We start from the raw sequence: 27,594 nt of genomic DNA, 5'->3' as shown, positions 1-27,594 counted from the left end.
ATAACCATATTAACTATTTTTGAATTAAAATAGAGTTCAACTGTGTATAGTGTGACCCTCAGTATATCACTCTATCACACAAAGGTCTAGTGTGATCCTCAACCCAAAAGCTGGTACATCCATGTGCTAAAATTTGCTTTATCTCAGCATTAAGCTAGCTTCTAAATCCCATACCAAAAGTTGTCTGTGGGCTACGGAACTCCCTGCTAATGTTCTCCCACCTAACCAACCAGAGCCATACCCAGCTGTATAAATTATAAGCCACGGCATATCCAAACCAATTACATAAAATTTAAATGAAAAATGCAGAAATATTTTCATAGCATTGCTTTTTATGAATGTTTGTGCCAACACTGAGTTTGTTCAACTCACCTATATATCTTTTGGCCAATTGCACAATCAGGTTCTTCCACTCCACCACCTGCTTTTTATCATCAAAGTTGGTGAAGTATCCTGAAGGACTTCCCATCAATTCAAAACCTTCATTTAAGACAAAACAAAGGCAAAATGATTCAATCAATCAAGAATTGATAGCAGTTTTGAATTTTTCAATGTAAGCCTACTTTAGTCCTCAACTGTGTACTATAGTTAACATCCAAGGAACCATGGGACCAATTTCATTTATAGTGCATAAAGCAAGAAGGGACCCTGACACTCTACAGCTAATAATTTATGATAATGACACAGAGATAAGCCAATTAATTTCTTAAAAATTCAAATCCTCTACTAGATATATCTGAAGGTGGCACTTCAGATTTCAGACCATAATTATAGCCACATGCACTCTTACCAATAATTTAAACACTATCAGTTTAATTATTGGTGTTCGGGTGAACAAAGTAGGTCAGTGAGAATATAATTTAAGTATTAATCTACTTTAATACAATATTTAGTATTTTACACTAAAATATAAAATGAAGTCCAGGCATTTTTAGAAATAAGAATGAGGCTAAACATTGTTGCTTTAACCTGCTGTATGTCAGCTTACCATTTCATTCCCACACGTGTGTGGATGCATGTGTGTATGTAAAAAAAATCAGCTTTACCAGGGAGACTGGCAGGTTCCAAGAAAGTAGGCCAACAAATAGCCTAACCTATAGATAGGCTAATGGCTGATAAGAAGTAGTTTCATATGAACAACAGGAGTAATGTTTAGCCCATCCTAAAAAAAAAAAAAGAGAGAGAGCACAATCCTCTGGCTTTAAAAGACACAAGCACCCATGAAGCTAGAATATATATTGTATTCAATTAAAATGATGCTACAATTTTTATTCATTCAGAGTCTCATAATAATATTCCACATCCATTGAAAGGCTAGATGTAACCATGCTGCTGTCCACAAAATGGAGTTGTATAATAGCAAGGCCATTGTATTTTGTTTCTAGTCACAACCGATAGTTGCGGAGTCTCTGTTTCTGACAACATTGGCTAAATATGGAAAGCCAACACATTCACTGGCATGGGATAAGGTGCCTATTAGAATATGCGCCTCTCCGATGCAAGCTATAGATTTTCCTGGGATCTGATATTTAAAAAAAAAAATCATTCAGGTGTGTGGAGCATAAGCACTTCAGTGTTAATATTATTTGCAAAGGCTGTGGTAACTTGCAACTGCCCTTTGTCCTGGAGGGAATGCAAAAATATCCATCAGATATGGTGGAAGTTTAACTTCATGAATTGCAACATTTGCTTGTTAAATTCTTGCAGTCTTCAAGGTAAGCAAATGACTGCACAGAACTCCAGACACCTTCACCTAAACATTGTAAAACAGAGCTCTGAATTGGCTGATTTTACATTTACCAGGACGTAGCTTGTTTTCCCAAAGAAGATCCATAAAGTTATCCAGGTTTGTGAAATTGTAGTGAAGTGTCCCATTTATCACCCTGAAAAAGAAAGTGCAAGTCTTTGACAGCTGCTTGAAGTGAAAGTAATTTTTTCCCAAGCATAATTTCACAAACTTTTCTTTAGTAAGATTTTCCTTTTCGTGTCAGAAGCACCTACCAAGCCGCTTCTGTATTGAAAGGATTTGCCAGTAACGTCACCGTTGCCCAGGGGATGCCCGAGGGGGCTCCTTTCATGTCCCTGTTATTTTCCCACCGAAATGGTACCTATTCATCTACTTGCATTTGCATACTTTCGAACTGCTAGGTTAGCAGGAGCTGGGACAAGTTGATGGGAGCTTACTCCGTCGTACGGCTCGCACTTTCAGGTTTCAAACTCCCGAGCTGCCGACCTTAACGGTCCCCTGGCTCAGCGTCTTAACCACTGAGCCACCACAGCCCCCTTTAGTAAGATAAAAGAGCAGCAAACCAATTTTCAACTTAGAACAATATATCTCAGTTTACAATAGGGCAGAGACTTTTTGAATCTTTTTTTCCCAGCCTTATGGTGCACCAGAGGGCCTGTGGTCTTCTAACTGATAATAGAGATGTCTGCAGCTGGTTGGTTACCTAACAGTTGCTTGAATCTTCATCAGTCTGAGAATCATTTCTTACAGAAAGCAAGTTTGATGGTGTCCACTACAAGCTAAGTCTATTTCTGTGAGATATTATAGGGGAGGAGGAGTTCAGTTTAAGAAAGAAGAGGCAATACAGCCCAGATGTGGGGGCCATGGAAAGGAAGTGTTTCAGAAAGACTCTGCTTTAAGTCAGTTACTATAAGTCTGCCTGGGAACTTACTCTTTCAGTTTTCAAGTTTATATTTTTAACTTTGATTAGCATTAAAGATGTCTTTTTGAAATCCATGTGGTTCTCACTTTTTCAGTTTGCCAGCAACACAGGACTTGATAATTTCCTTCAAATACCAAGACTATGAACTGGTTCATACATGCATATTTCTAACTTGATGACTGCAGCATGAAACAATAGCTGGCACATGCAAATGCAAACAACAGCTGGCACATGCAAATGGCACATGCAAATAGGCTACCAGAGCTTCAGCATCAGAGATGCTGGCTGCAAACAAAACCAGAAGTTACATTCCCCAAACATACCTATGTATATACATACATACATATATACATACATATATTATTCGGGAAATTTAACTTCTGATATTGTTTGCCTTCTATAAAGACATCACTGAGATTTTCTTTTCTGATATCAGAACCTAAATTTTTCTTCTTATTTAAGTAAACAAAACTCGTGGGAATGATGTAGAGACCTAGATTTCATGAAAGTTGGCTACTGTATTAAGCAAAGATGTTAGTTCCTTATTCTATTGCAAAACACATCTTTGGAAAAATATAGTATTATACATTTAGATTAGTTAACTGAATATCTGCCAGGTGCTCTGTTAAACAGCACTAAACAGTTTCTTGCATTGTAAACAAACCTTAGAATTTGTATTAGTTGAATACATCTCAAGTGACATGCAGACACAAAAAAGTAAATATACTATGTTGGAGAAATCTTCAACAACCCTTTAGTCTGCATAATAATATACTGTGAGAAAATGATCATTATTATCTTTATCTCATGAAAGAACCAACCAAATATTCTAAATCTGCATATGGGATGTGGCTAAAGACACATTATGCTCTAGGTATGTGAGCAGTGATGAGTGGGACCCTCACTCAGTCATGACTGAAATAAACCAGTGGAAATCAGAGGTGCAAGTTAGTCATGACTAGCTTAATTCCCATTCATTTTAATGCAATGGCATCTAAGTTTGGATCCAATTAAAGTATCTTAATGTATTTGAAATATACATGTAGAACTGGTTCACACGTAATGCAGCTCGCTTATAATACAACCCATGCTGTTCCAGGCAGCTGACAATTCCTTTGCATGCTAAAAAAATTTCCAAGTCATATGACAGATATACACATGAAAAAAAAAAGCAGAATAAGATCTCAAATCATCAGGAGTTGAGCTTCTAAGGAGCCTTTTATTTTGTAATTGGTTGGGCCAAGCTCTCAGGACCAAGGACAGCTCCATAAAGAAGGATAAACTTTCCAGCCAAGACAAAGCTGGCTGGCTGAATGTGTGAATCCCTCAAACATTATTACAGCAAGCAATAGCAAGGCTTTAATGTTTCCAACCAACAAGGCTTTTATCAGTCTAATCAGTAAACTCATGTACTGAAAAACATATAAACTCCAGATTCTGGTAGGATGAACTTCCGTTCTTCAAACTCACTCGCAAGATTCTGCTCTAGCTCTCTGTATTTGATTCTTTCTGTCATTCTTGCTTAAAAGCTAATCTTTTTTGAAATCAGGAAGTAGAATCAAGTCTCAGGCTACAGGCTTTGGAACAGATGGAAGAGGGAGAAGTCTACTGAGCAAGGAGTAAAACTGTGCAGGGAGCTTTTTTGCTCAAACTGTATTGTAGTCCTAAGGAACCCAGTATTTTAAGTAATCCCACCCCAGCAGAGCAAGTCCGATATTTAATTTGAAAGTAAAAGGAACAGAAGAAACTTCAAAAGCTAGTCCCTAATGAAACAGCTTCCATCTGTTTAGCCCTGTTTAAGAATATAAAGTCTGACATCCACATTTAATTTCAAGCCATAGAAGGAAGTTCCATGTATCTTTGCTGTTCTTTCCCCTTCCCCCAACAAAATCCCTCCAGTGGGTTTCTGAGCATTGAAAGCCAATAATTCTGCAAACCGCCACTGCAAAATGCCTACAAATAAGCAAGACACACATAAGACACAGAACTGAGAACAGACAAAGAGAGCTTTCAACCCGATAAAAAAGAATGCGGCCTGCTATTTTCTGCTTCTCAGCCAGCCTAGCTCGGCTAGCCAATTCTCCATGCTTCCCTCGGCAACGGGCACAGAGCAAGAGGCGGGGAACAGAAGAGACATGAAAATCAGGAACCTTACAGCTCCTTGCCTGATGGAGGTATGTTTCTAAATCAGCCTTCAATATATTAACGGTAACTCAGTGTTCAGAGTCATTCATTCTAGCATTCTAGAAGAGGAAGAAAAACAATAGCAGAATTGAAGCAAATCAGAACTGTCTCAAAGGCTATTTAATCAGCAAACAAGCTTGAAATGGATATGTCCATAATTTTGTTGATATATTTCTGAATTCAGACTCAGGCTATGAAAGCTGAAATGTGGCACCAGCATTATCTTTTGATTATTATTTTTGTTCATTGTTTTTACTGACTAATGCTTTAATTACAGTTTTACTGCATGTCTGTTTCTTACTGGACTGTAAACCATTGAGAGTCAGTTTGAATACGGCAGTCTATAAAGATAATATGTCAATAAATCTAGTAAATTCTGCTTTAAATATGGGGTATAAATAAATATTCAATAGCACTGCTTTTTAAAACACAGCTTCTTTTGAGAACGAAGATCTTGCTATCTCAAAAGATTAGTCATCTTTAATTTTGTTTTTAAACGTTTTTATTTTTTTAAAATTGGAGTGTTTGGTGCTGTGTCTAGGGGTCACACAGCCAGGTTAAACATTCCCTTCCTTCCATGTCATTATGGTAACAAGACTGAAGTTGCATTTACATGAAATAAAAACAACATATATATTCATGGCAGATATATACACATGGATGTGGAATTTTTAAAAGAAAAGTAGAAATAGTAGCAGAGCTCAGGTGTTGTGTGTGTGTGTGTGTGTGTGTGTGTGTATCTGTCATATTCTAAGGCTCTATCACCTCATCTAATAATGTGAACATGTCTGGTAAAGACATGTTTGTAAGATCACTTAGGTTCTTCTCCCTTCCATTTTTTAACCCTCTTGCCTCATAGACAGTTGTTGAAACCTAAGTGTTTGCAGTGGTTTTGTAAACCTTCAATAGCACTAATAAAGACAGTGCCTCTGTAGATTTTAGATCTTTTTTTCAAGCCATCGTGGCTATTCTTGCTTTTTAGCAGTTTTAGAAAATCTGTTAGCTCTTCCATATCAAGAACCTACACAGGAGGATGGCATTCCAATTCACACTCACCTGGGGTTAAGCTACACTGACTTCTGTATGAGCAAACATGACAGCAAGAGGGACAGTTTATGATCCTCTTTCTTTTTCACTGTGTTTTCTGAGCCAATCAAGCTAATTCTACAGTCATATTGGGACCCCTTAAGATTCTTTCCAAATATCTTTTTAGAATAAGAAGAGCAAGAAAACTACTGTACAACCAAAACCTGCTTGGATACTGGTGTGAATTACAAAAACAAATTAGTTAGCTGATACTGTCGGAAAAAAGTCCCTAATTCATTTATAAAAGATGTAGGCTGCTTTCTGATGGTCAGTGGGCATCTCAATCAGCTTACAAAAGAATGTTTACAAATACACAACTGAAATTCCTATCAATAAAAACAAACTGCATGGGGACATGAGAAAATGTAAAATTGTATGGGGACATGAGATGATTGAAATAATAATATTTGCTACTGTATGAGGCCTGCTTATAATCATAGCAGGCAGTCAATATAAGCAAGATTTTTCTATGGTACCAGACTTGATTCAAATAATTGCCAAACAAGAGTGCAAGGACCCCTTACTTCTGCTCTTGCTAAGAAAAGCTGCAATCTTGGCTGCTGTAAATAATCTGACAATATTTGACCAGTCACCTGAACCAGTGAGCCAACCCTATTCTTGGTTAAAAATCAAAGACAATTGCTGAAAGAATGGTTTCACAAATTAAAAACTAACCATTGTTAGGTTAAATGTTACTTGGATGTAGTAGAAGACAATATTGGAAGTGGCACCAGAGTTCTAAATTCCAGCAATAAGAGGTCATATGGTACATAGTGGTAACTTTTTAAGAGGTAAAGCAATATAAATTCATTAATCAACAAACTGGCTCAAAAACTACAGCCAGAGGAAGTTCTGGATATTTTGGTACAAAAAGTTATTAGGGAGGTGAAAGGAAGAATTCCTATGAATAGATGCATCTTCCATCATGGAAATGGAAAAGGCAAAGTAGAATTCTTGATTTTTTAAAAATAGCTTTCTTGTTATAAATTATTTCATCGTGGTTTCACCTAAACCATAACTTCTAAGACTAAATTTTGCAAAACATAAATTATGAAAATCTGCTTGACATGTCATTTAGATGGATAGGTAGAGTTATTAATCCACTCAGTAGTAACTCTAATAGCTATTTATGCACTAAAAATGGCATCCAGAAAGGGTGGTGATAGGTAATATTAAAATAAGCAAAAATTTCCAGACATACCTTTAGCCAAGAAATACAGGGTATGACATTTTCAGACCAAGGGTATAATTAATTGCTCAAAACAGCTAATGTCTCACTGTTCATCTGGTTATTTTGATCACTCTCAAAATAACAAATACAAGGTTGAATAGCTAAACATTTGATTGATTCCAGTACCAGGAAAAACATTTGAAACAGAAAATATCGGATATGGGTTTGTGTCTTCACATCAATGTAATTATTCACCTTATTAGCTCTAAGGGACACCTGAAATTATGACCTAGGATACCAAGTTTCAATTTCTGCAATTTTCTTACACATTCTAAGGCTAAAGGCAAATACCAGCTTTCTTTGTTTATCATGTAGAATTCTGCAGAACATAAAGGCTTACATGTAATTTTGTGAACTCTGGATTGGACTAATATATATTACTTTAATATGGGTTTTTGAATTTTCTATTTAAAGTAAGTGAAGCTGTACCTTGTAGCCTTGTTTCAATTACAGCCATTATTGTTAATAATAATTTAATCCTTGCAATTTAAGTACATCAGAATTTCTTGCTGACTCCCCTATAGATTAAGCCAGCTGTGTGCATCACATGAAAATAAGTACAAGTAGTTTTCTAAAAGGTTCATCAGTAAAGAGAACCGAGTTACTGGGATTGCTCTTTAACTCGTAACTTCTTCCAGTTACAAGACTATTGGGTGGGGTGGGGGTGTTGGATCAATTATTACACAGTCTATGCTTTAAAGGAATATTGCTTGTTTAATGTTTGCCACTGAAACTTGAACAAACAGCTGAGGTCAACTGATCTATAATTTAGAAGAAGACATGAAGAAACATGAAGAAGCTTCAGATTGTACTTTGTAATCCTTCGTTCATGCTCTTCAATGTTTACCTAGTTCTGACTACTGCACATTCGTTACCGCCTACTAGTATTAAAATGTATCTTCTACAGTCCTTAGCACTGACTCGCTTCAATGCAGCAGACCAGGAAGACTGTGAGATTCGAGTGGGCTCTTCATATCACACCTACACTGCAGAACAAGACAAGTAAGAATAAAGATTTTTCCCCACATTTCACAGATGAAGGAACCACATGAATGTTAATGCAGCAGCAGATTCATTAGAACAATAGGTTTTTTTAATCAGAAGAAATAGTTTTTTAATACAGTACAAGATTTTCTACTCCTATGGTTATTTACATTTGGTGTTTTGCAGAATGTATAGTTCAGGTCTCTTTTAGTAAACCTGAAGAGGATGCCTTAAAAATAAGTGAAATATTTCTCAGAACAATTACTGTTGAGAATTTACTGTATACAATATATTTTCTAAAAAAAAATAAAATCTTAAGCCCAGTTTTCTATTCAATAAAGACTTTCCTCCATTTTTATTCAGCAAGGAGTTCTGGGCACTCTCTTTGTTATAGTGGACCATACAAAGCCGTAAGATTTGCGTAGCTTTTCTCTTGATTATTCTAAATATATACTGTTTATACTATAAGGAATCTTTATTATAATTTAATTCAGCCATATACTTCAATGACCTTGCTACTGAGGGTGCAGCTCAACAGAAGATGTATTCATTTGATTTAATTATTTGATGCGGTGGCGCTGCGGGTTAAACCGCTGAGCTGCTGAGCTTGCCGATCAGAAGGTCAGCAGTTCGAATCCGTGTGACAGGGTGAGCTCTCGTTGCTAGTCCCAGCTCCTGCCAACCTAGCAGTTCAAAAACATGCAAATGTGAGTAGATTAATAGATACCGCTTCGGCGGGCAGGTAACAGCATTCCGTGTAGTCATGCCGGCCACATGACCACGGAAGTGTCTACGGACAAATGCCGGCTCTTCGGCTTTGAAACGGAGATGAGCACCGCCCCCTAGAGTTGGACACAACTGGACTTAATGTCAAGGGAAACCTTTACCTATTAGATCTGTAGATAGGAGTATAGTGTTATCAGTTAGGGCACCGGGGACTGTAGAACTGTCTCCTTTCCTGCCTGCCTCGGCTGTTCATGCTCAGCTCATTTAAAGTTTGGGAATATTAAGAGCTGCTGATTGATTTCCATATTTTGTCCCATCTCATTCCCCACATACAAAATAGGTGCCTCTCTGTTCCTTAAGGAATTGGGGGGGGGGGGAACAAACCCAATGACACCCAAAATACCAAAATCAAAATTTGTGGATTTATAATTTTCATTTGAATTTTAAAAATGCATTAATTAAATGTTGAAATTAAAAAACGCATAATAAAAAAATAAAAATGAAGCAGCAACAAAACTACATAGGACCATTTTTTTTTAAAAAAAGACATAGTTCTGGGATATATACAAGAATATCTTAAAGAAAGATAATCAAGGTAACGCTCAGTTCCTGGTAACTTTATGCACATTTTTTGTAGTACTTTTGGCAACAGTATGGAAGTGGTTCATTGCTGCCTTATTCCAAAATATTTTTCAAGTTCCTAGCCTTGTCTCCAGTCCTCAGGTCTCCTGGTACTTTCCCATCCAGGTACTAACCAGCTCTGATCCTGGTTAACATTTAGAAGATCAGTCAAGGTCAGTTAGGCATTATCACCTGCTATAAACAAGGTTGGCCTGCTACTATATTTAAGATTTAAGATTCGTTAAAAAGATACTTGTAAAGATGAAGATAATTATTAGCAATTACTTTGGTAATATAACCAAGAAATAGACCTTGGGCCAGTCCCCCTCTCTCAGCCCAACTCACCTCACAAGGTGGTTGTTGTGGAGAAAATAGGAGGAGGAAGGAGTATTAGGTATGTTTGCCACCTTGAGTGATTTATAAAAAATAATAATAAAGGTGGGATAAAAATAAATAAATAAAAGAGAAATGCCATATTTATAAAACAATCCTTAGATAAAAGATTCAAGACTCTTTGCTGTTGCATTATTTTTTCAGGAGATACTGTTTCCCACACTTTTATTGTCACTTAGCAGATTTATATCCCGCTTTTTACAGAGTATTACTGTTTTTATAATAAAACTGGTAACCATCAACGAAAATGGAACTGATGTTTTATTCTGTATATCTTACCAAAAATGGACAATAAAGCCACACTGTTGCAGTTTGATTTTTCCAATTTCCAACTCCCCCCCCCCAAATATCTAAAATAAACAAATTTGTGTAGCCATTGGTTGTCATTCAGGGATGAGGGACAAGGAGCACAATGGTTTCTTGTGGTATATTATGCCTAGGTGATAAACTATATGTATCCTGGCCACTGCAAATTATTTGGTTGCCTCTCTTCAGAGAAATCATTCAGGGCATCCTGGAACCAACCCAAGTGCCTATGAAAGACACGGAAAATGGTCTATCATTCATCCATCATTCCTGGGGGGGGGGGCTTTTTGATATTTCTTCCTTTTCCTAGGCAAAGCATGAACTGAAAACAGCATATGTTCCATCTAGTAGTGTCATTTCTCTGATCCTTGCCGAACACAGGTGTAACATTTTTAAACATACTGCTTCAAAGTTGTGCAACGAGATCCTCTTCTAAGCTTTTATTGTTTAGAATGGTTTATTAAATCACATGGCATAATAAGCAGTTGTAGCAATCATAAAAATCAAAGTACAGAATTATTTTTTTTTCCTAGCCTACACTATTTCAGTAAACTCAGTATTTTACAAATTTGGTTTCTCTGGCCCAGAATCAGTGGGATTAAGCAGGATATATACTGAATAAAAATAATAATGAATGTTCAGGTAATGCATTGGTTCACTTGAGTCCCAATATAAGAAAGTTGCAAGTGTTTTTTATGATGTACCAATTTCAAAGACTAATCTTTTTAAATCACAGGAATTGATTAAAGAATGAAACAGGAAATGGAGACAGCCACAACAGAAAATGGACCTCTTCTCCAGTTTTATATGGAAAGAAAGATTCCTGAAAAGGTTAGCAAAAGAGCAGTCATCAAGAACCAACTAAGAAAAAAATGTTCCTGCAGCATGAAAACAATGAAAAAGGCCATTCTGGATTTCTTTCCTGTGTTACAATGGCTTCCTAAATACAACTGCAAAGAATACATCTGGGGAGACGTTATGTCAGGACTGATCATTGGGATCATTTTAGTTCCTCAAGCAATAGCCTATTCTTTGTTAGCTGGTCTGAAGCCAATTTACAGCCTTTACACCTCGTTCTTTGCCAACATCATCTATTTTCTCATGGGTACCTCCAGACACGTGTCTGTTGGCATTTTCAGCTTATTAAGCTTAATGGTTGGACAGGTTGTGGATCGAGAATTGCTGCTGGCAGGATTCAACCTGAACGATGACCCCCAGCAAGTTGTTGGTGACGAAGTCCATTTGAACTTCACCCTCTACAATTTTACCCTTGGTGTGATGAGCAATGAATGTGGGAAAGAGTGCTATGCTATTGGGGTAGCTACAGCACTGACCTTCATGGCGGGAGTTTATCAGGTATTATCTTTCCCTACCCTTCCTCAACACATATAGATTTGCAAATGTAAGCTTAAGGTGTAGTCCACCTTAAGAGGCAAACATTTCTAGGGAAACTAGGGAAATTGGGAAACCCACTCTCCAAGGACAATTAAAAACGATCAAAGATCAAACAGAAGTAAGCATAGTAAAACAAAGAAATAGTAAACACACAGACCAATAGAGTGAATGCTTCGATTCTAGAATAAGGCTCGGCAGATGGATCCAAATTAAGTTACTTGGCAGGTTTGTTTATTTATTTAATTCAACTTTGAAGCCATCCAACCCCGCCACAACTCTGGGTGGATTACAGTTGAAAAGGAAATTACATGTATATATTAAAAAACCAACCAACCCAAAACAGTTGATTGAAAGACTAATTCCACATCACAAAAACAAACATAGGAACTTGACCACCATCTTCTCCCAAAGCCTGGGAGAGCAACTAAGTTTTTAACAGTTTATGGAAAGTCATTGAGGTGGGAACAACATGGATCTCTGGAGGTTCATTTCAGAGAGCAGGCACCACCACTGAGAAAGCACAAAAGAGGCTATTTTATCTGCTCCTTTATCTGCTTCATGTTATTGCCATGTTATTATTTTGTCTGTTTGTTTTTATCTTATCTGGATGCCCAGAGAATTAAGTGTGCCTTTGATGAAGTAAATAAAGCTAGGAGAAAAAGGACAGGCTGTTTTCCCTATTATTTTACTTATCTAAAACCTACACTTGCAAGTGTAAAGCTTCTCCCAGCAAGCTAGATTGGAAACAGAGAAGCAGGCACTCAGGGATAAAAGAATTTCTGGTAAGTAAATTTACAGCAGAAAAGAGAATTGAGCTATTATTAAAGAATACCATATCAAATGCAGACCTATTTATAGCACTGTTTAGCCAGCTTGAAGCCAGCCTCTTCTGAGTGCGAGGACACCTATCTCTTGTTTTGCAAATGGACTAACCTGTTTTTAGGCTGTCTGCTTGCAACCTTCTGAAAACTGGGTCTCACACTGAGAGATAGGGTGGCACCTTGCTCATTTTGCCTCCCAGTTCTCTCTGATGGTCGCTGGGTGGGATCTTAGCAAAACACCCTGCATCTGGACTTAGGAATAATTTTGTGTAATTTCATACACACATACTGTACAACTCTTTTCCAATGAGACATCAAACCAGGCAAGAGAGAGACTGGGAGGTAAAGTAGGGTTGAAGAAATACGGGTCAAACAGGGCTAGGCACAGTAATAACTATTTATATAACGTACTCAAAGAGTAAAGAGAGGACTGCCACAGATTTGGAGCGGGGGTTTACTTTAAAAATGTCAAATGTGTGATGCACAGATAAACACTTCTGCAACAGCAGAATACTTTTATTGTACTAATAACTGGTTGGATCATCCCAGGCTTGCCATTATTTATCTGTAAAAATGTGCTCTTCTTTGGTCTAAGATAACCTGAGAGAAAATAAGACATTCTAAAGGTAGAAACATCTCCCCCCTGCATATCCCAAGCAGCGTTAACCTGATCTTGTTTTTCTTGTAGGTTCTGATGGGAATTTTTCACCTTGGGTTTGTATCAGTGTATCTTTCCGAACCTGTGTTGGATGGCTTTGCCACTGGTGCTTCGTTAACTATTTTAACAGCTCAAGTTAAATACCTCATTGGAATAAAAATCCCACGTACCCAGGGATATGGGATCCTGATAACCACTTGGGCTAACATTTTTCAGAACGTTTCTCAAGCAAATCTCTGTGACGTGATCACAAGCGCTATCTGCATTGCTGTGCTGGTCACTGCTAAGGAACTGGGAGATAAGTATAAACACAGGCTCAGGATCCCTCTTCCCACAGAGCTGGTGGTAATTGTGATTGCCACCCTGGTGTCCCATTACGGGAAGTTGAAAGAAGTTTACGCATCCAGCATATCAGGTGAAATCCCTACTGGATTTATACCACCCCAAGTGCCCAGCTTTCACCTCATGCAAAGAGTTGCGGTTGATGCTCTCCCTCTTGCCATAGTTGGCTTTGCTTTCACGGTTTCACTCTCTGAAATGTTTGCCAAAAAGTATGCCTATACTGTCAAGGCCAACCAGGAAATGTTTGCCATTGGCTTCTGTAACATCATTCCAGCTTTCTTCCACTGCTTTGCCACCAGTGCAGCTCTGGCCAAGACTCTGGTCAAAACATCCACAGGGTGCCAGACTCAGGTATCCAGCATTGTGAGTGCAGTGGTGGTACTGCTGGTGCTGCTATTCTTCGCCCCCCTCTTCTTCAATCTACAGAAATGTGTTTTGGCTTGCATTATCATAGTGAGCCTTAGAGGAGCCCTTAGGAAATTCAAAGATATTCCTCGACGCTTCCGCCTGGACAAAGTAGATGCGCTGGTCTGGTGTGTTACCATGCTCTCATCTGCTTTGATCAGCACAGAAATGGGGCTGCTGGTTGGAGCTGTTTTTTCAGTCTTCTGCATTATTGGCCGCACCCAGTGCCCTCATGCTGCCTTGTTAGGGCAAATCGGGAACACTGTCTTCTATGAAGATGATGAGGAATATAAAGACCTTCTTCCAGTTCCAAAGATCAAAATCTTTCGTTTTGAAGCACCACTTTATTATGTGAACAAGGACTTCTTCCTAAAGTGCCTCCACAACAGGACAGGGCTGGATCCTGCACTTGAAATTGCCAAAAGGAAGAAGTCCAAGAGGAAAGGGCAGAAAAATCTGGATAAGCCACTTGGACAGAAAGAAGTATCACCATGCTTGGTTACTAAAGACAGAGACTTTCATGCAATCATCATAGACTGCTCTTCCATTCCATTTTTGGACACAGCTGGAGTGAGCACATTGAAAGAAACCCTCAAAGACCATCAGGAATTGAAGATCAGTGTATATTTGGCTTGCTGCAATCCCTCAGTGATATCTTCCCTGGAAAAAGGAGGCTACTTTAAGAGTGCAGACAAAGACATGCATGAATTGCTGTTTCATAGCATATCTAGTGCTGTCCAGTTCGTAAGAGAGAGGGAAATTACAACAGATGACTCTGTTGTCTAGTTCAATAATTGGCTGTTTGAAGATTCTGTGTTCATTAAACACAGATTGTGGTTTTCAACCTGCCTGAACCTGAGTTCTTCCTTGAGAACCATTTGGTAATATGGAATACACTCTCAAAGCCTTTAACTAAGCAGTGAATGTGTAACCCCAAAATGAAATCTTAGTCAAATAAAGTTAGACATGGTCTACTGTTCAATGTAACTATAAACAAAACCAGTTCTAATCTAACTCTGATCATTGTTTAGTGTTTTGACATCTTGCCACAGGCTCCTGTGTTCCTCTTCCTGTTTTTCATGCAAAGGAAGACCAAAACTTCCATCCTCAGTGTTGAACAAAGCAAAATTTGTCATTAAGTTCAACCTCAAGGAAATGTGATTCATAGCAAGTGTTTCTATGAACTAATAAGGTTCAAGGTGTAGTTTCATACTGTAGTTTGTTAACTTGGTTTAACACATATTCATAATACTAAGCCATTATTTAGCATTATATCTGCCTCAGGATATGACACAGTTATCGTAGGTCTTCTTTTATGAAGATCAGATATTTCTTTCATGGGGTCTTGTACTTCTTTTTCTTCTTAAAGTTTCATCCAGCAGGGGTGAATGAAAGCTCTATTTCTTGATTTTATCTTGAGGGTAGTCAAGATAAAAGCAAGAAACATCAGAAGTCATGTTCAGAAAGGACAGTTTTTCAAAAATCAAATAGCCACAGAGAGACAATAGCTTCACTTACTTATGTGAGAGAGCCAGTTTGGTCTAGTGGTTGAGGTGCTCAGCTAGAAACCAGGAGACTGAGAGTTCTAGTCCCGCCTTAGGCATGAAAGCCGGCTGGGTGACCTTGAGCCAGTCACTCTCTCTCAGCCCAACCCACCTCACAGGATTGTTGTTGTGGGGAAAATAGGAAGAGGAAGAAGTATTAGGTATGTTTCCTGCCTTGAGTTATTTATAAAAATAATAAAAGGTGGGATAGAAAAATAAATAAATAAATAAATAAATAAAATGTTGGCGATTCTTTGCTTGCTAAACTGCAGGGCATTGGTAAGTCTTCTCCTCAAACGGGATTTTAAATGTGTGTCCCATCAACCAATAGAGGGAGAAAATGTAGAAGCAGTGAAAGACTCTGTATTTCTAGGTGCAAAGATTACTGCAGATGCTGACTGCAGTCAGGAAATCAGAAGATGCTTAATCCTTGGGAGAAGAGCAATGACCAATCTCGATAAAATAGTTAAGAGCAGAGACATCACACTGACAACAACGTCCCGCATAGTTGAAGCAATGATGTTCCCCGTAGTAACATATGGCTGTGAGAGCTGGACCATAAGGAAGGCTGAGCGAAGGAAGATCGATGCCTTTGAACTGTGGTGTTGGAGGAAAATTCTGAGAGTGCCTTGGACTGCCAGAAGATCAAACCAGTCCATCCTCCAGGAAATCAAGCCAGACTGCTCACTTGAGGGAATGATATTAAAGGCAAAACTGAAGTACTTTGGCCACATAATGAGAAGACAGGACACCCTGGAGAAGATGCTGATGCTAGGGAGAGTGGAGGGCAAAAGGAAGAGGGGCCGACCAAGGGCAAGGTGGATGGATGATATTCTAGAGGTGATGGACCCGTCCCTGGGGGAGCTGGGGGTGTTGACGACCGACAGGAAGCTCTGGCGTGGGCTGGTCCGTGAAGTCACGAAGAGTCAGAAGCGACTGAACGAATAAACAACAACAACCCATCAACCAAAAACAACTCAAAGCATTTTGTGATCAAAGACAAAACTGCAATTGATGCAGTTTACTTTAGTGGAATTAGTCTTGCTATCTAGGGCATTTTAGGCAATATCAGAGAAGACTGTATTTTTTATAAATCTTAATTATTTTGTTTTTTGGGGGGCAGGAGAAGATAGAACAGCCCTCAAGTCAAGCTCAGCTCCTGATGACTACATGGCACATCCTTGTGGTTTTCTGGGCAACAATTGAGAAGTTATTTGCCATTGCCTTTTTCTGGAATGTATTTTCAACTTCCCAGTGTAGCTTATAGCCTGAAACTTCCTGGTGGTTTCCCATCCATGTACTAACCAAACTTGACCCTACCTGGCCTCTAAGCCCAGGCTAAATCTGCAGGCCTTCAATGATTTAAGGACATATTCCAAATTTTTGTTGAAAACCAGGACTTTGCTCTGAAATACTTTATGCAATAGTGTCTCGCAGCATACTTGAGATATGTAGGCTATTCTCAAACACTGAAAATTAAAAAAAACAAAAAACCAGACTGTATGATTTCAACCTCAGGACCGCTTTGAAGAAATTAATCTCTGATCAGAAGAAACCAACTGCTTACAGTTATCATTCCATACAGTTCCTCTTTCCTACATTTTGCCCACTACGCTCTATTTATCGGTCTCAATCTTCTTCTCTTCCTTCACAGAATTCACTAATACTTGTAAGTATTCACTAAAGGCCTTTTGTGTACTTTTAGAAAATATATGATATGCAACACCCTTCAATAGTACAAAAAAATGATTAAGGAAATCACTGTACCACACCCCACAAGGGTTCCCATCCAGTATTTCTATTTTCCCCAATGGATGTCCCCAATTGCTTTATAAGAAAATAGTCCTCCATCTTCAAAGGGGCCTCAACTGAAAGCCAGAAAAGTTAAGTAACTTGAATGTGTCAGTTGTAATAGATAAATTAGTATCTCCTCTGAAAAACACTGTGCACACCACATGTATTTAAGGAAACCTTTCTACTGTTTCTTCCAGGAGTTCATACCAGGGAGGGAAGTTACAGTTCTGATACCATCTGATGTGTTCTTGCAATTAACTCATTGCCTGGAAATCTCTGAACTGGAAGATAGCTGCTTCTTTAAATGAGGCCCACAAAGTGGAATGCTTAATTTATTTTTTAAAAACCGTTGATTCAGGGGCCATCAGAAGGCAGTGTACCACATAGTTCTTCATTAACACTTGAAGCAAGTATACATAAATTCTACCAAAAACTAATTGCAATTCACAAATCTGCTTATTGGCTTGTATCTTATACCAGCGAGCAAATTTAAGCTCCTCCAAGTGTCCAACTTTCTACTAAAGTAGACACAATTCAAAGTACCATACAGAATCACATAGAATCAAAGAGGCCACATAGACCATTGAGCCCAACCCCATACCCCTACTCAGCACAAAAATCCAAATAAAAACGTTCTCATTAGTTGACTCTCCAAACTCTGTTTGAATACATCTAACAACGGGAATCTTGCATCTTCCTTGGTAATCATCTGCAACATCACCCTTTCACATTTCTCCAAATACAGACCTCCCTTACCTACCTTCTGAGCCTGGAAATTGGAAGGTTAGGCTAGAGCAGTGGACTCCCATCTTAATTAACATGTTTTATCTGTCTGGCTTGCACTATTCATTGGAAGACTTTCTCACTGCTTTGCCATCTCCTATCAAAGCCAAACCAGGGTGTAACCACAGAGCAGCCATATCAGTCTGCTTTTTCTCGGAAACAACAGAAGAATCTCCTCTTTCTACTGTATTTGGAAAGGCTACATAGCATACCTGGCCATGTTTTGACTTTTTAACTTCAAGAAAATACATGTCCATGTTTAACCAAGGGATTTCACATGCAAGGGACCCTGTGGTATTCCTTAATTGTCTATATACTACTAAAACTCTCCTGTTGGTCTGTGTGTAAGCTTTAACTGGGTGAAACGGCACATCATAGGGCAACAATTTTTGAACCAAGATACCTCAAATGGGCTAACTTACAGAATCTGTCCAAATTCCAGGACCCATGACTCCCGTGGAATAGAAATTTGGCAATTTTTATAAAACATTTTATGACATTAAAAATTATCATAAAACATTTTATGACGTAATACAAAATGTCATAAAACAATTCCTGTGGTCAGCTTCTGATGTTTGACAGTGCTATACAGTTCAATATGAAAGACATGGGCTATTTTCAAGGCAGATATATCTCTGAATATCTCCTTGAATTTTTAAGAACTTTTTCCAGTGAAGGTAATACATTAGAAGCTCTGCCAGTGTTGAAGGCATTGAGGAATCTGGTCAAGATATATCTCTGAAACAATGACTCAGCGGGTCACGAGTTGTCTAGTTCAACCATAAAATCATCTTTAAAGCAAAAAAAGCCATCCAAGGCATTTTCTAGGTAGCCCTTGTAATAACCAACCAGGCCCAGTGCAAACTGAGATGTTATGCTTTAGAATATGCTAAATGATCCCTTATGAATATGCAAGCTGGGGAGTCTTACAAACATAGTTCAACAAACATTGTCTGGTATAAGCAATCCTTATTTTGAAAACCTAGTTCTTCCTCCAAAACCAGCATTGCTTACAAATGGTACCCAAGCTGTCTCCCAGCCACACAGTTTACAAGATTAGACCTCCTTTTTTCAGTTCAGAAAAACCTTCTGACCACTTAGGTAAAGGTAAAGGTTTCCCTTGACATTAAGTCCAGTTGTGTCCGACTCTAGGGGGCGGTGCTCATCTCTGTTTCAAAGCCGAAGAGCCGGCATTTGTCCGTAGACACTTCTGTGGTCACGTGGCTGGCATGACTACATGGAACGCCGTTACCTTCCCGCCGAAGCGGTACCTATTAATCTACTCACATTGGCATGTTTTCGAACTGCTAGGTTGGCAGGAGCTGGGACTAGCAATGGGAGCTCACCCCGTCACGCAGATTCGAACCGCCGACCTTCCGATCAGCAAGCTCAGCAGCTCAGCGGTTTAACCCACAGCGCCACCATGTCCCCTTCTGACCACTTAGACAAACCTAAATCAACCACAAATGAAAGAGAGCAAAGAATTTAACTTACCCAGCTTGAATAAGTTCCAGCAGCCAATGGATTCGAATTTGTTCAATGCCATTGTGTGGCACAGAAGAAATATAAGCCAAATTAATTATTTGGTCTTTACTGAGATTAAACGAATCTGCTCGCCTGTGTGGTAGAGGAGGACTGAAAAGAGGAGAAAAATATATTACTTAACATAGTTAGTACTTCTGAGAGCTCAAAGTTCCTCATATCCGATATCTTAGCAATCCATACAACATCCTTGTAAATGGAGTTTTCTTACCAGCTGGCAGAACTCAGATACAGGTAGTCTTCACTTACCGACCACAATTGGGACTGGCAACTCCATCGCCAAGTGACGTGGTCATAAAGTGAAAAATCATGGGACCGTGCCCAACTCATTAAGCGAATCAGCCACAGTCATTAAGCGCAACATCACCTGGCTGCAACTTGTGACTTCCTGCTGGCTTCCCCACTGACTTTGGTTGTTGGAAGCTGGCTGTGAAGCTCGCAAATGGTAATCAGGTGACCGCGAGACACCACAACGACCACAACTCTGAGGACTGGTTGTAAATTTCCTTTTTCAATGCTGTTGTAACTTCAAACAGTTGCTGAATGAGTGGTCGGTAAGCAAGGACTACCTGTATTCCAAACAGACATCCTCTCAGTCCCAATCTACACCTGCACAAGTGACAACTGAATGCCCTGAGTCATATGCAAAGTCAGATTTCTAGAAAGGAAAAGTTTGGAGAAGAACTCAGGCAGAAAACGGGCAAGAAATGGTGTGCTGAGTTAGGAACAGGGAATCTCTCCACCCTCTGATAAAAAGGGGGAAAAATTACAAGAAGTTAGGATAGAGAACAACAACAACGAAGCAAACAAAGGACTTTAGCTTCAGCCAGCAAGAACAGGTAACAAGTTTAGTTAGAACTAATGCACAAGGCTATTTTTATTTTAAAGGTTTTTATGTTTATTTTTTCTGGTGATTACTCTATGCAAGCTCAGTCCTTGTCCTTTCCTTACACAAATTGGCACTTCTTTACATCAGAGCTGCTATTATATCAGTAGCAGTTCACTCTTGTGATTTGCTCAGAAATTTATATTGTCCTAGATATTTTTTTCTATTGGAAGTTCTTTCGGATGCTTTTGAATTGCTTTACCTTTTTATCCCCTTTGCCAATGAATATTTTACAGGTGACCACTTTAAAAGATATTTAGATTTCCATAAAAAAAAAAAATTCATTCATTTTTTTCTCCAGTGAGATTGGTCCATCTCTCCACACAGAAGGGGCTGATTTCCCTAGACCAGCCTTTCTCAACCTTTTTATGTCACAACAGAATTCACTTCTAACCCACACAATCTACACTTTGCAACATTTACAACAGCAGCAAAGTGGCAGACTGGCAGCTGATTGCAGTGCATAAAAATACCCACTACTGTGAGCCTAGCACATGAAATTTTTTTAAAAAGTTTATTTTTTGTTCCAGTCATGGTCTCTCATGGAACCCCTAAGTGACCTCTTATGGAACCCTAGAGTTCTGGAGAAACCCAGTTTAAGAAGGCTGCCCTAGACATGTGCCCTAAACACTACAGGAGATGGAGTTATAGGATTTCTACCCTCTTTTTGTCCCATTTTACTTGCCAGTAGCATGCAAAGACTGTGGGTCTCTTCTCTTATACTATTAGCCTGAGTCCAGACAAGAAGTACAAGTTGGAGCACTAGCTCTATATTTATTGTAGGATTACATTAATAGAATCTTGCAAGACTGAAAGTATTTCTCCCCTCCTTTCCTTTTACTCTCCAGAAAACTAGGCAGGGTCCCTTCCAAAACATTTCCCACACCCTCCCTCCTTCTGTGGGCTGAGATATCTTTTACACACCAGTTGTCCAGTCTGCGGCTCTCCCTCCCATCTCTCAAGGTCATTCCCACATTTACACACTGGGATTGGGCAGGAAAAAGACATAATAAAGGCATCCCCTTAGAAAGCAAGTGGTGTCAGCAGTAACTACCAAGCCGCACACCAAGGTTGAAGGGAGCTACAGTGGGTAGTCCCAAAGGATTCTGGGAGAGGGGTTTAAGATCTCCAACCTTTCACCCTACGTGCTCATGTTTTCTGCTACCATTAGGTATGCCAGTATTATTATTTACATATTGCAAAAAGAGGGAGGGTTGCATCAGATCATAGCTTGCCAGTGGGTTCATGGTGTGAGATTCTGAATCAGATATTTCTGAATTCATAGCTTATTTTTTCACGATTCGATTATGTTTCCTTAAAGAAAAAAATCTTGCTATATTTAGAATTGCACACCAACTTCAGGGCTAAAACAAATTGTATTAAATCTTACTGAGCAGATTGTATTCACAAATAAATAATATTGAAGCCATTCACACAAAAACACACATCACAGACCAATTTTGAAAAGCCAGAGGTATGTACTGTCTAGAGCAGTGTTTCTCAACCTTTGCAACTTTAAGATGTATAGACTTCAACTCCCAGAATTCCCCAACCACAATTAGCTAGCAAATTAAAGCATGAGCTGGCTGGGGAATTCTGGGAGTTGAAGTCCACACATCTTAAAGTTGCAAAGGTTGAGAAACACTGGTCTAGAGGAATGCATATTTTGATTGCCTTTGCTTTATCTTACTTTTGCATTATAAAAAACGAAGTAAGGGAAAACTTTAACATTATGAAGTTAACTGCAAATATGTAAACAATCTGTCTTGGTCTGCTGACCTGAAACCACCAATCTCATGACTTTAACTTTACAGCCTAATCTCTTGAATATCTTGTTCCTTAACGCTTGTCTTCAGGTGCCAGAGTTCTGCGAAATTCCACTCCTTGCACAAATTTCAACCCAATAGGTTGTGGTAATTTGATTGGCCCAGATGAAGATGTCATCCAGTTATGATTTTATACAGATCTGTGGCTAAGTAGCACTATTTGCAACTGAGTACAGTAGCTTAGAGGCTTACCCCATCTTTTTCAGATAGGATCGCGGATGGAAAAGAATGCGCAATACTGTACTCTGCTTTCTCATCTTTCCTGTGAAAAACCTTGGTGCAACTACAGTACTGATAAATCCGAATGGCTCAGGATCGGTCACAGCTGCGCCGCACAGTATTTGCGCAAACGCACCGACAGCTCTTTCTCTTTCGGCCAGTCATTCCCCAAGTCAGGAGATGCCCAAGTGTTCCGCCTGCCGACTTAAGTGTCATGTGTGAATGGCGTCACTGCATAAGCAACCCGTCATTTCTTACCAATATCCCGTGCTTTTCCAAAAATGCCTCAACTCGCCTGTGGCGCGCGAGAGATCCACGTTTACAAAGAAAGCCCCCACGGTCCCTTTCACTATGATTAGGCTCAGTAACCCCGCAAAACTCCATGTTTTACCGAACTTCATAGCGCAACGGGTCTAAAATTCGCCCGCCTCTTCAGCTGCCCTTTGCACCACTTCCCGGCACGCTCTATTCCTCGAGCGGGGGAGCACCTTGATGTCCAAACTACTATCTACTTTTGCCTACCTTATGAGCCAATTTCTTCACTAGTGTGGTGAGTAGTTTTCATTAGAAAATGGACGCTGGAGACATCACTGCCTTCTGTTTTATTCCATAGATGCTGTAAATATATGCCAACCAACCCCTCCCCTAACGAAATATGGTCGTTCCCTCCTTTTTCCTTCCTGCTTTTCCCCTCAGCTGGCTCGTATTTTGCCCGAAAAGGAAACTTGATTGGATGGGCTTCCTCGCAAGAACAATTATCTTTACTGGAGTAAGGAACACCAGCCAGCACAAGGGACGTATTTCCGAGAAAAACCGAAAGATTGCGCTGGAAGAGGAAAACAAAGGCGGTAGTGTTGCAACCCATTTATTGTGGAAAACGATACATTCAACTCCATGACTTGCCAAATGTTAAGCGGTAATTAGGTGTGAGCAAGTTCCATGCATAGCTCACTCAGCTTCTGAGAGAATGTGAGAGTGAGCAACAAGCGGCTGCTATTAATATATGCTTATTTAAATAAGTACTTTTTGTTGTTTATTCGTTCAGTCGCTTCCGACTCCTTGTGACTACATAGACCAGCCCACGCCAGAGCTTCCTGTTGGTCATCAACACCCCCAGCTCCCCCAGGGACAAATCCATCACCTCTAGAATATCATCCATCCACCTTGCCCTTGGTCGGCCCCTCTTCCTTTTGCCTTCCACTCTCCCTAGCATCAGCATCTTCTCCAGGGTGTCCTGTCTTCTCATTATGTGGCCAAAGTATTTCAGTTTTGCCTTTAATATCATTCCCTCAAGTGAGCAGTCTGGCTTTATTTCCTGGAGGATGGACTGGTTTGATCTTCTTGCAGTCCAAGGCACTCAGAATTTTCCTCCAACACCACAGTTCAAAAGCATCTATCTTCCTTCTCTCAGCCTTCCTTATGGTCCAGCTCTTGCAGCCATATGTTACTACAGGGAACACCATTGCTTTAAATATGCGACCTTTGTTGTCAGTGTGATGTCTCTGCTCTTAACTATTTTATCGAGATTTGTCATTGCTCTTCTCCCAAGGATTAAGTGTCTTCTGATTTCCTGACTGCAGTCAGCATCTGCAGTAATCTTCGCACCTAGAAATACAAAGTCTTTCACTGCTTCTACGTTTTCTCCCTCTATTTGCCAGTTATCAATCAAGCTGGTTGCCATAATCTTGGTTTTTTTGAGGTTTGGCTGCAAGCCAGCTTTTGCACTTTCTTCTTTCACCTTCATCATAAGGCTCCTCAGTTCCTCTTCGCTTTCAGCCATCAAAGTGGTATCATCTGCATATCTGAGATTGTTAATGTTTCTTCCAGCGATTTTAACTCCAGCCTTGGATTCCTCAAGCCCAGCATGTCGCATGATGTGTTCTGCATACAAGTTGAATAGGTAGGGTGAGAGTATACAGCCCTGCCGTACTCCTTTCCCAATCTTAAACCAGCCCGTTGTTCCGTGGTCTGTTCTTACTGTTGCTACTTGGTTGTTATACAGATTCTTCAGGAGGCAGACAAGATGACTTGGTATCCCCATACCACTAAGAACTTGCCACAATTTGTTCTGGTCCACACAGTCAAAGGCTTTAGAATAGTCAATAAAACAGAAATAGATGTTTTTCTGAAACTCCCTGGCCTTTTCCATTATCCATTGGATATTGGCAATTTGGTCCCTAGTTCCTCTGCCTTTTCTAAACCCAGCTTATACATCTGGCAATTCTCGCTCCATGAATTGCTGAAGTCTACCTTGCAGGATCTTAGCATTACCTTACTGGGATGTGAAATGAGTGCCACTGTTGGATAGTTTGAACATTCTTTAGTGTTTAGCATGCATTACCTTGACAGCATCATCTCGCAAGATTTTGAACAGTTCAGCTGGGATGCCGTCCTCTCTTGCTGCCTTGTTATTAGCAATGCTTCTTAAGGCCCATTCAACCTCACTCTTCAGGATGTCTGGCTCTAGCTCACTGACCACACCGTCAAAGCTATCCCTGATATTGTTATCCTTCCTTTACAGGTCTTCCATATATTCTTGCCACCTTTTCTTGATCTCTTCTTCTGTTAGGTCCTTGCCATCTTTGTTTTTGATCATGCCCATTTTTGCCTGGAATTTACCTCCGATGTTTCTAATTTTCTGGAAGAGGTCTCTTGTCCTTCCTATTCTATTGTCTTCTTCCACTTCTGCGCATTGCTTGTTTAAAAATAATTCCATATCTCTTCTGGCTAACCTCTGGAATTTTGCATTTAATTGGGCATATCTCCCCCTATCACTGTGGCCTTTTGCTTTCCTTCTTTCTTGGGCTACTTCTAGTGTCTCAGCAGACAGCCATTTTGTCTTCTTGGTTTTCTCTTCCTTTGGGATGTATTTTGTTGCCACCTCCTGAACAATGTTGCCAACTTCTGTCCAGAGTTCTTCCGGGACCCTATCTACTAAGTCCAGTCCCTTAAATCTATTCTTCACCTCCACTGCATATTCCTTAGGAATATTAGTGAGCTCATATCTAGCTGATCTGTGGGTCTTCCCTAATCTCTTTAGTCTGATCCTAAATCGTGCAATAAGAAGTTCGTGATCTGAACTACAGTCAGCTCCAGGTCTTGTTTTTACCGACTGTATGGATGTCTGCCACCTTTGGCTGCAAAGGATGTAGTCAATCTGATTTCGGTGTTGTCCATCTGGTGAAGTCCATGTATAAAGCCATCTCTTAGGTTGTTGGAAGAGAGTGTTTGTTATGCAGAGTGAGTTGTCTTGGCAAAATTCTATCAGCCTATGTCCTGCTTCGTTTTGTTCTTCCAGGCCATGCTTACCTGTAATTCCAGGTGTCCTTTGACTGCCCACCTTAGCATTCCAGTCTCCTGTGATGAAAATAACATCTCTTTTAGGTGTGTTGTGCAGTAGGTGCTGCAGATCCTCATAGAACTGTTCTACTTCAGCTTCAGCATCTGTGGTTGGGGCGTATATTTGGATCACTGTGATGTTAGATGGCTTGCCCTGAATTCGAATTGAGATCATTCTATCGTTTTTTGGATTGTATCCAAGCACTGCTTTAGCCACTTTACTATTAATTATGAAGGCTACTCCTTTTCTTCTGTGGTCCTCTTGTCCACAGTAGTAGATCTGGTGGTCATTTGATGTGAAGTGGCCCATTCCAGTCCATTTCAGTTCACTGACGCCCAAAACGTCTATCTTTAATCTTGACATCTCACCAATAACCACATCCAATTTGCCCTGGCTCATAGATCTTACATTCCAGGTTCCAATGGTGTGTTGATCCTTAGAACATCGGATTCGCCGTTCACCACCAGCGCCGTCGGCCGCTAGCCGTCCTTTCGGCTTTGAGCTAGCTGCGTCATCACATCTGGGGCTAGTTGAACTCATCCTCTGTTCCTCCCCAGTAGCATTTGGACCATCTTCCCACCTGGGGGTCTCATCTTCCAATGGTATACCGACATATCTCTGGTTGTACTGATCCATTTAGTTTTCACGACAAGAATACTGGGGTGGGTTGCCATTACCTCCCCCAGGGATCACATTTAGTCTGACCTCTCTGTCATGACCTTCCCGTCTTGGGTGGCCCTTCACGGTTTAGCTCATGGCATCATTGAGGTGCTCAGGCTCCAGCACCACAACAAGGTAACGATCCTTTGCTGAAGAAATAGGTACTAGGCATCTTAATTTATATGGGAGGGGGAGTAATCACCCCTGGAGATGGTTAATGCCCTAAAATGGCCCCTTAGATACACATGAGTGATATTCCAACTAGTATCGTCATCTGGATTTTATATGGTATTTATCTTCAATATTGTATTTGTATTTATTTATGGTATTTTAATGTTTTTATCCCTGTTGTAAACCGAAGTTCACATATCTTAAAGTTGCCAAGGTTGAGAAACATTGCTCTATAGTGTGTGTCTGAATATATATATATATATCCACAGATGTGTATATACATACATACATAACAGCCGAGAAAAACAGCTGTCAATGGGAGTTAGTCTTTTCTTAGCTTTTAGCTTAACTTCTGGCTGCCTTAGCTTCCTAGAAAACAGACAAGGGATGCACAAGTTTACGCATAAGAGTCACTTGCTGAGACGGGCGGCTTCACAAATTGGTTAAATAAATAAGCCCCAAATAATCCTACAAGTTTCATTCAATCTCGACTGAGTCTTTCAGCACCATGCACGTACACATCCTTTCAAAACTGCGATCAGTTAATCCTATATACTGTGGGATTTAGTATTTACAACTGCTATAGAGAGTGACTCTGGCCAAATTGGGATTCATATCCGGGGAAACCGTCTGGGGCTGTAATGTCTCAATGATGCCAAATTCGTTTACTAGCGAGCAAGTTCCATTGGAATCAATGGGATTGATTTCTGAAACAGCCTAGAGTATATGGACTAGCCAACAGGGCCATTATGCATCTCTTCCATACATCCAAACGAAGGTAGACTGAATCCGGATCGGTCTTCAGTAAGCTTTCCTCAATCCCTCCCCAGCCTCCCTCCTTCAGCCATGCATCCTCAATACCTCCCCTTCGCCTCCGGCTTGTTTTTAAATTGGCGAAAGACGTCAACTCGCTCCTAGCTCGGCGACTAATCACCTGCTGCAAAGCTCCAACCACGGAACTCTCAGTTAAACCCGAACGAGCTCCACCCCTCCTTTTCTTCTCTCCCG

The 27,594-nt window shown here is 39.9% G+C and overlaps 2 protein-coding genes across 2 annotated transcripts in view; one reads left to right on the top strand and one right to left on the bottom strand.

Annotated features, from left to right (window-relative positions):
• Positions 1-22,904, bottom strand: part of IDUA (alpha-L-iduronidase) — a 47,959-nt gene extending 25,055 nt beyond the window's left edge. The window contains exons 1-4 of the mRNA XM_063294858.1: positions 22,674-22,904; positions 19,437-19,577; positions 1,801-1,883; positions 373-480 (exon numbers count right to left, since the gene is read on the bottom strand). Of these exons, the coding sequence (XP_063150928.1) occupies positions 373-480; positions 1,801-1,883; positions 19,437-19,577; positions 22,674-22,816 (475 nt within the window). The 5' untranslated portion in view covers positions 22,817-22,904. The remainder of the gene's footprint in view (positions 1-372; positions 481-1,800; positions 1,884-19,436; positions 19,578-22,673) is intronic.
• Positions 10,951-15,159, top strand: SLC26A1 (solute carrier family 26 member 1). Its single transcript, XM_063294857.1, has 2 exons — positions 10,951-11,556; positions 13,105-15,159. Exons 1-2 carry the CDS (start codon positions 10,951-10,953, stop codon positions 14,605-14,607), a joined length of 2,109 nt encoding a protein of 702 aa, XP_063150927.1. The 3' UTR covers positions 14,608-15,159.
• Positions 22,905-27,594: the final 4,690 nt, after the last annotated feature.

This window comes from Candoia aspera, chromosome 2 (genome assembly GCF_035149785.1).
Source record: "Candoia aspera isolate rCanAsp1 chromosome 2, rCanAsp1.hap2, whole genome shotgun sequence".
In the NCBI taxonomy this organism is placed as follows: domain Eukaryota; kingdom Metazoa; phylum Chordata; class Lepidosauria; order Squamata; family Boidae; genus Candoia; species Candoia aspera.
Note: the sequence above shows the minus strand (reverse complement) of the source record. Positions and strands in the feature narration are given on the sequence as shown.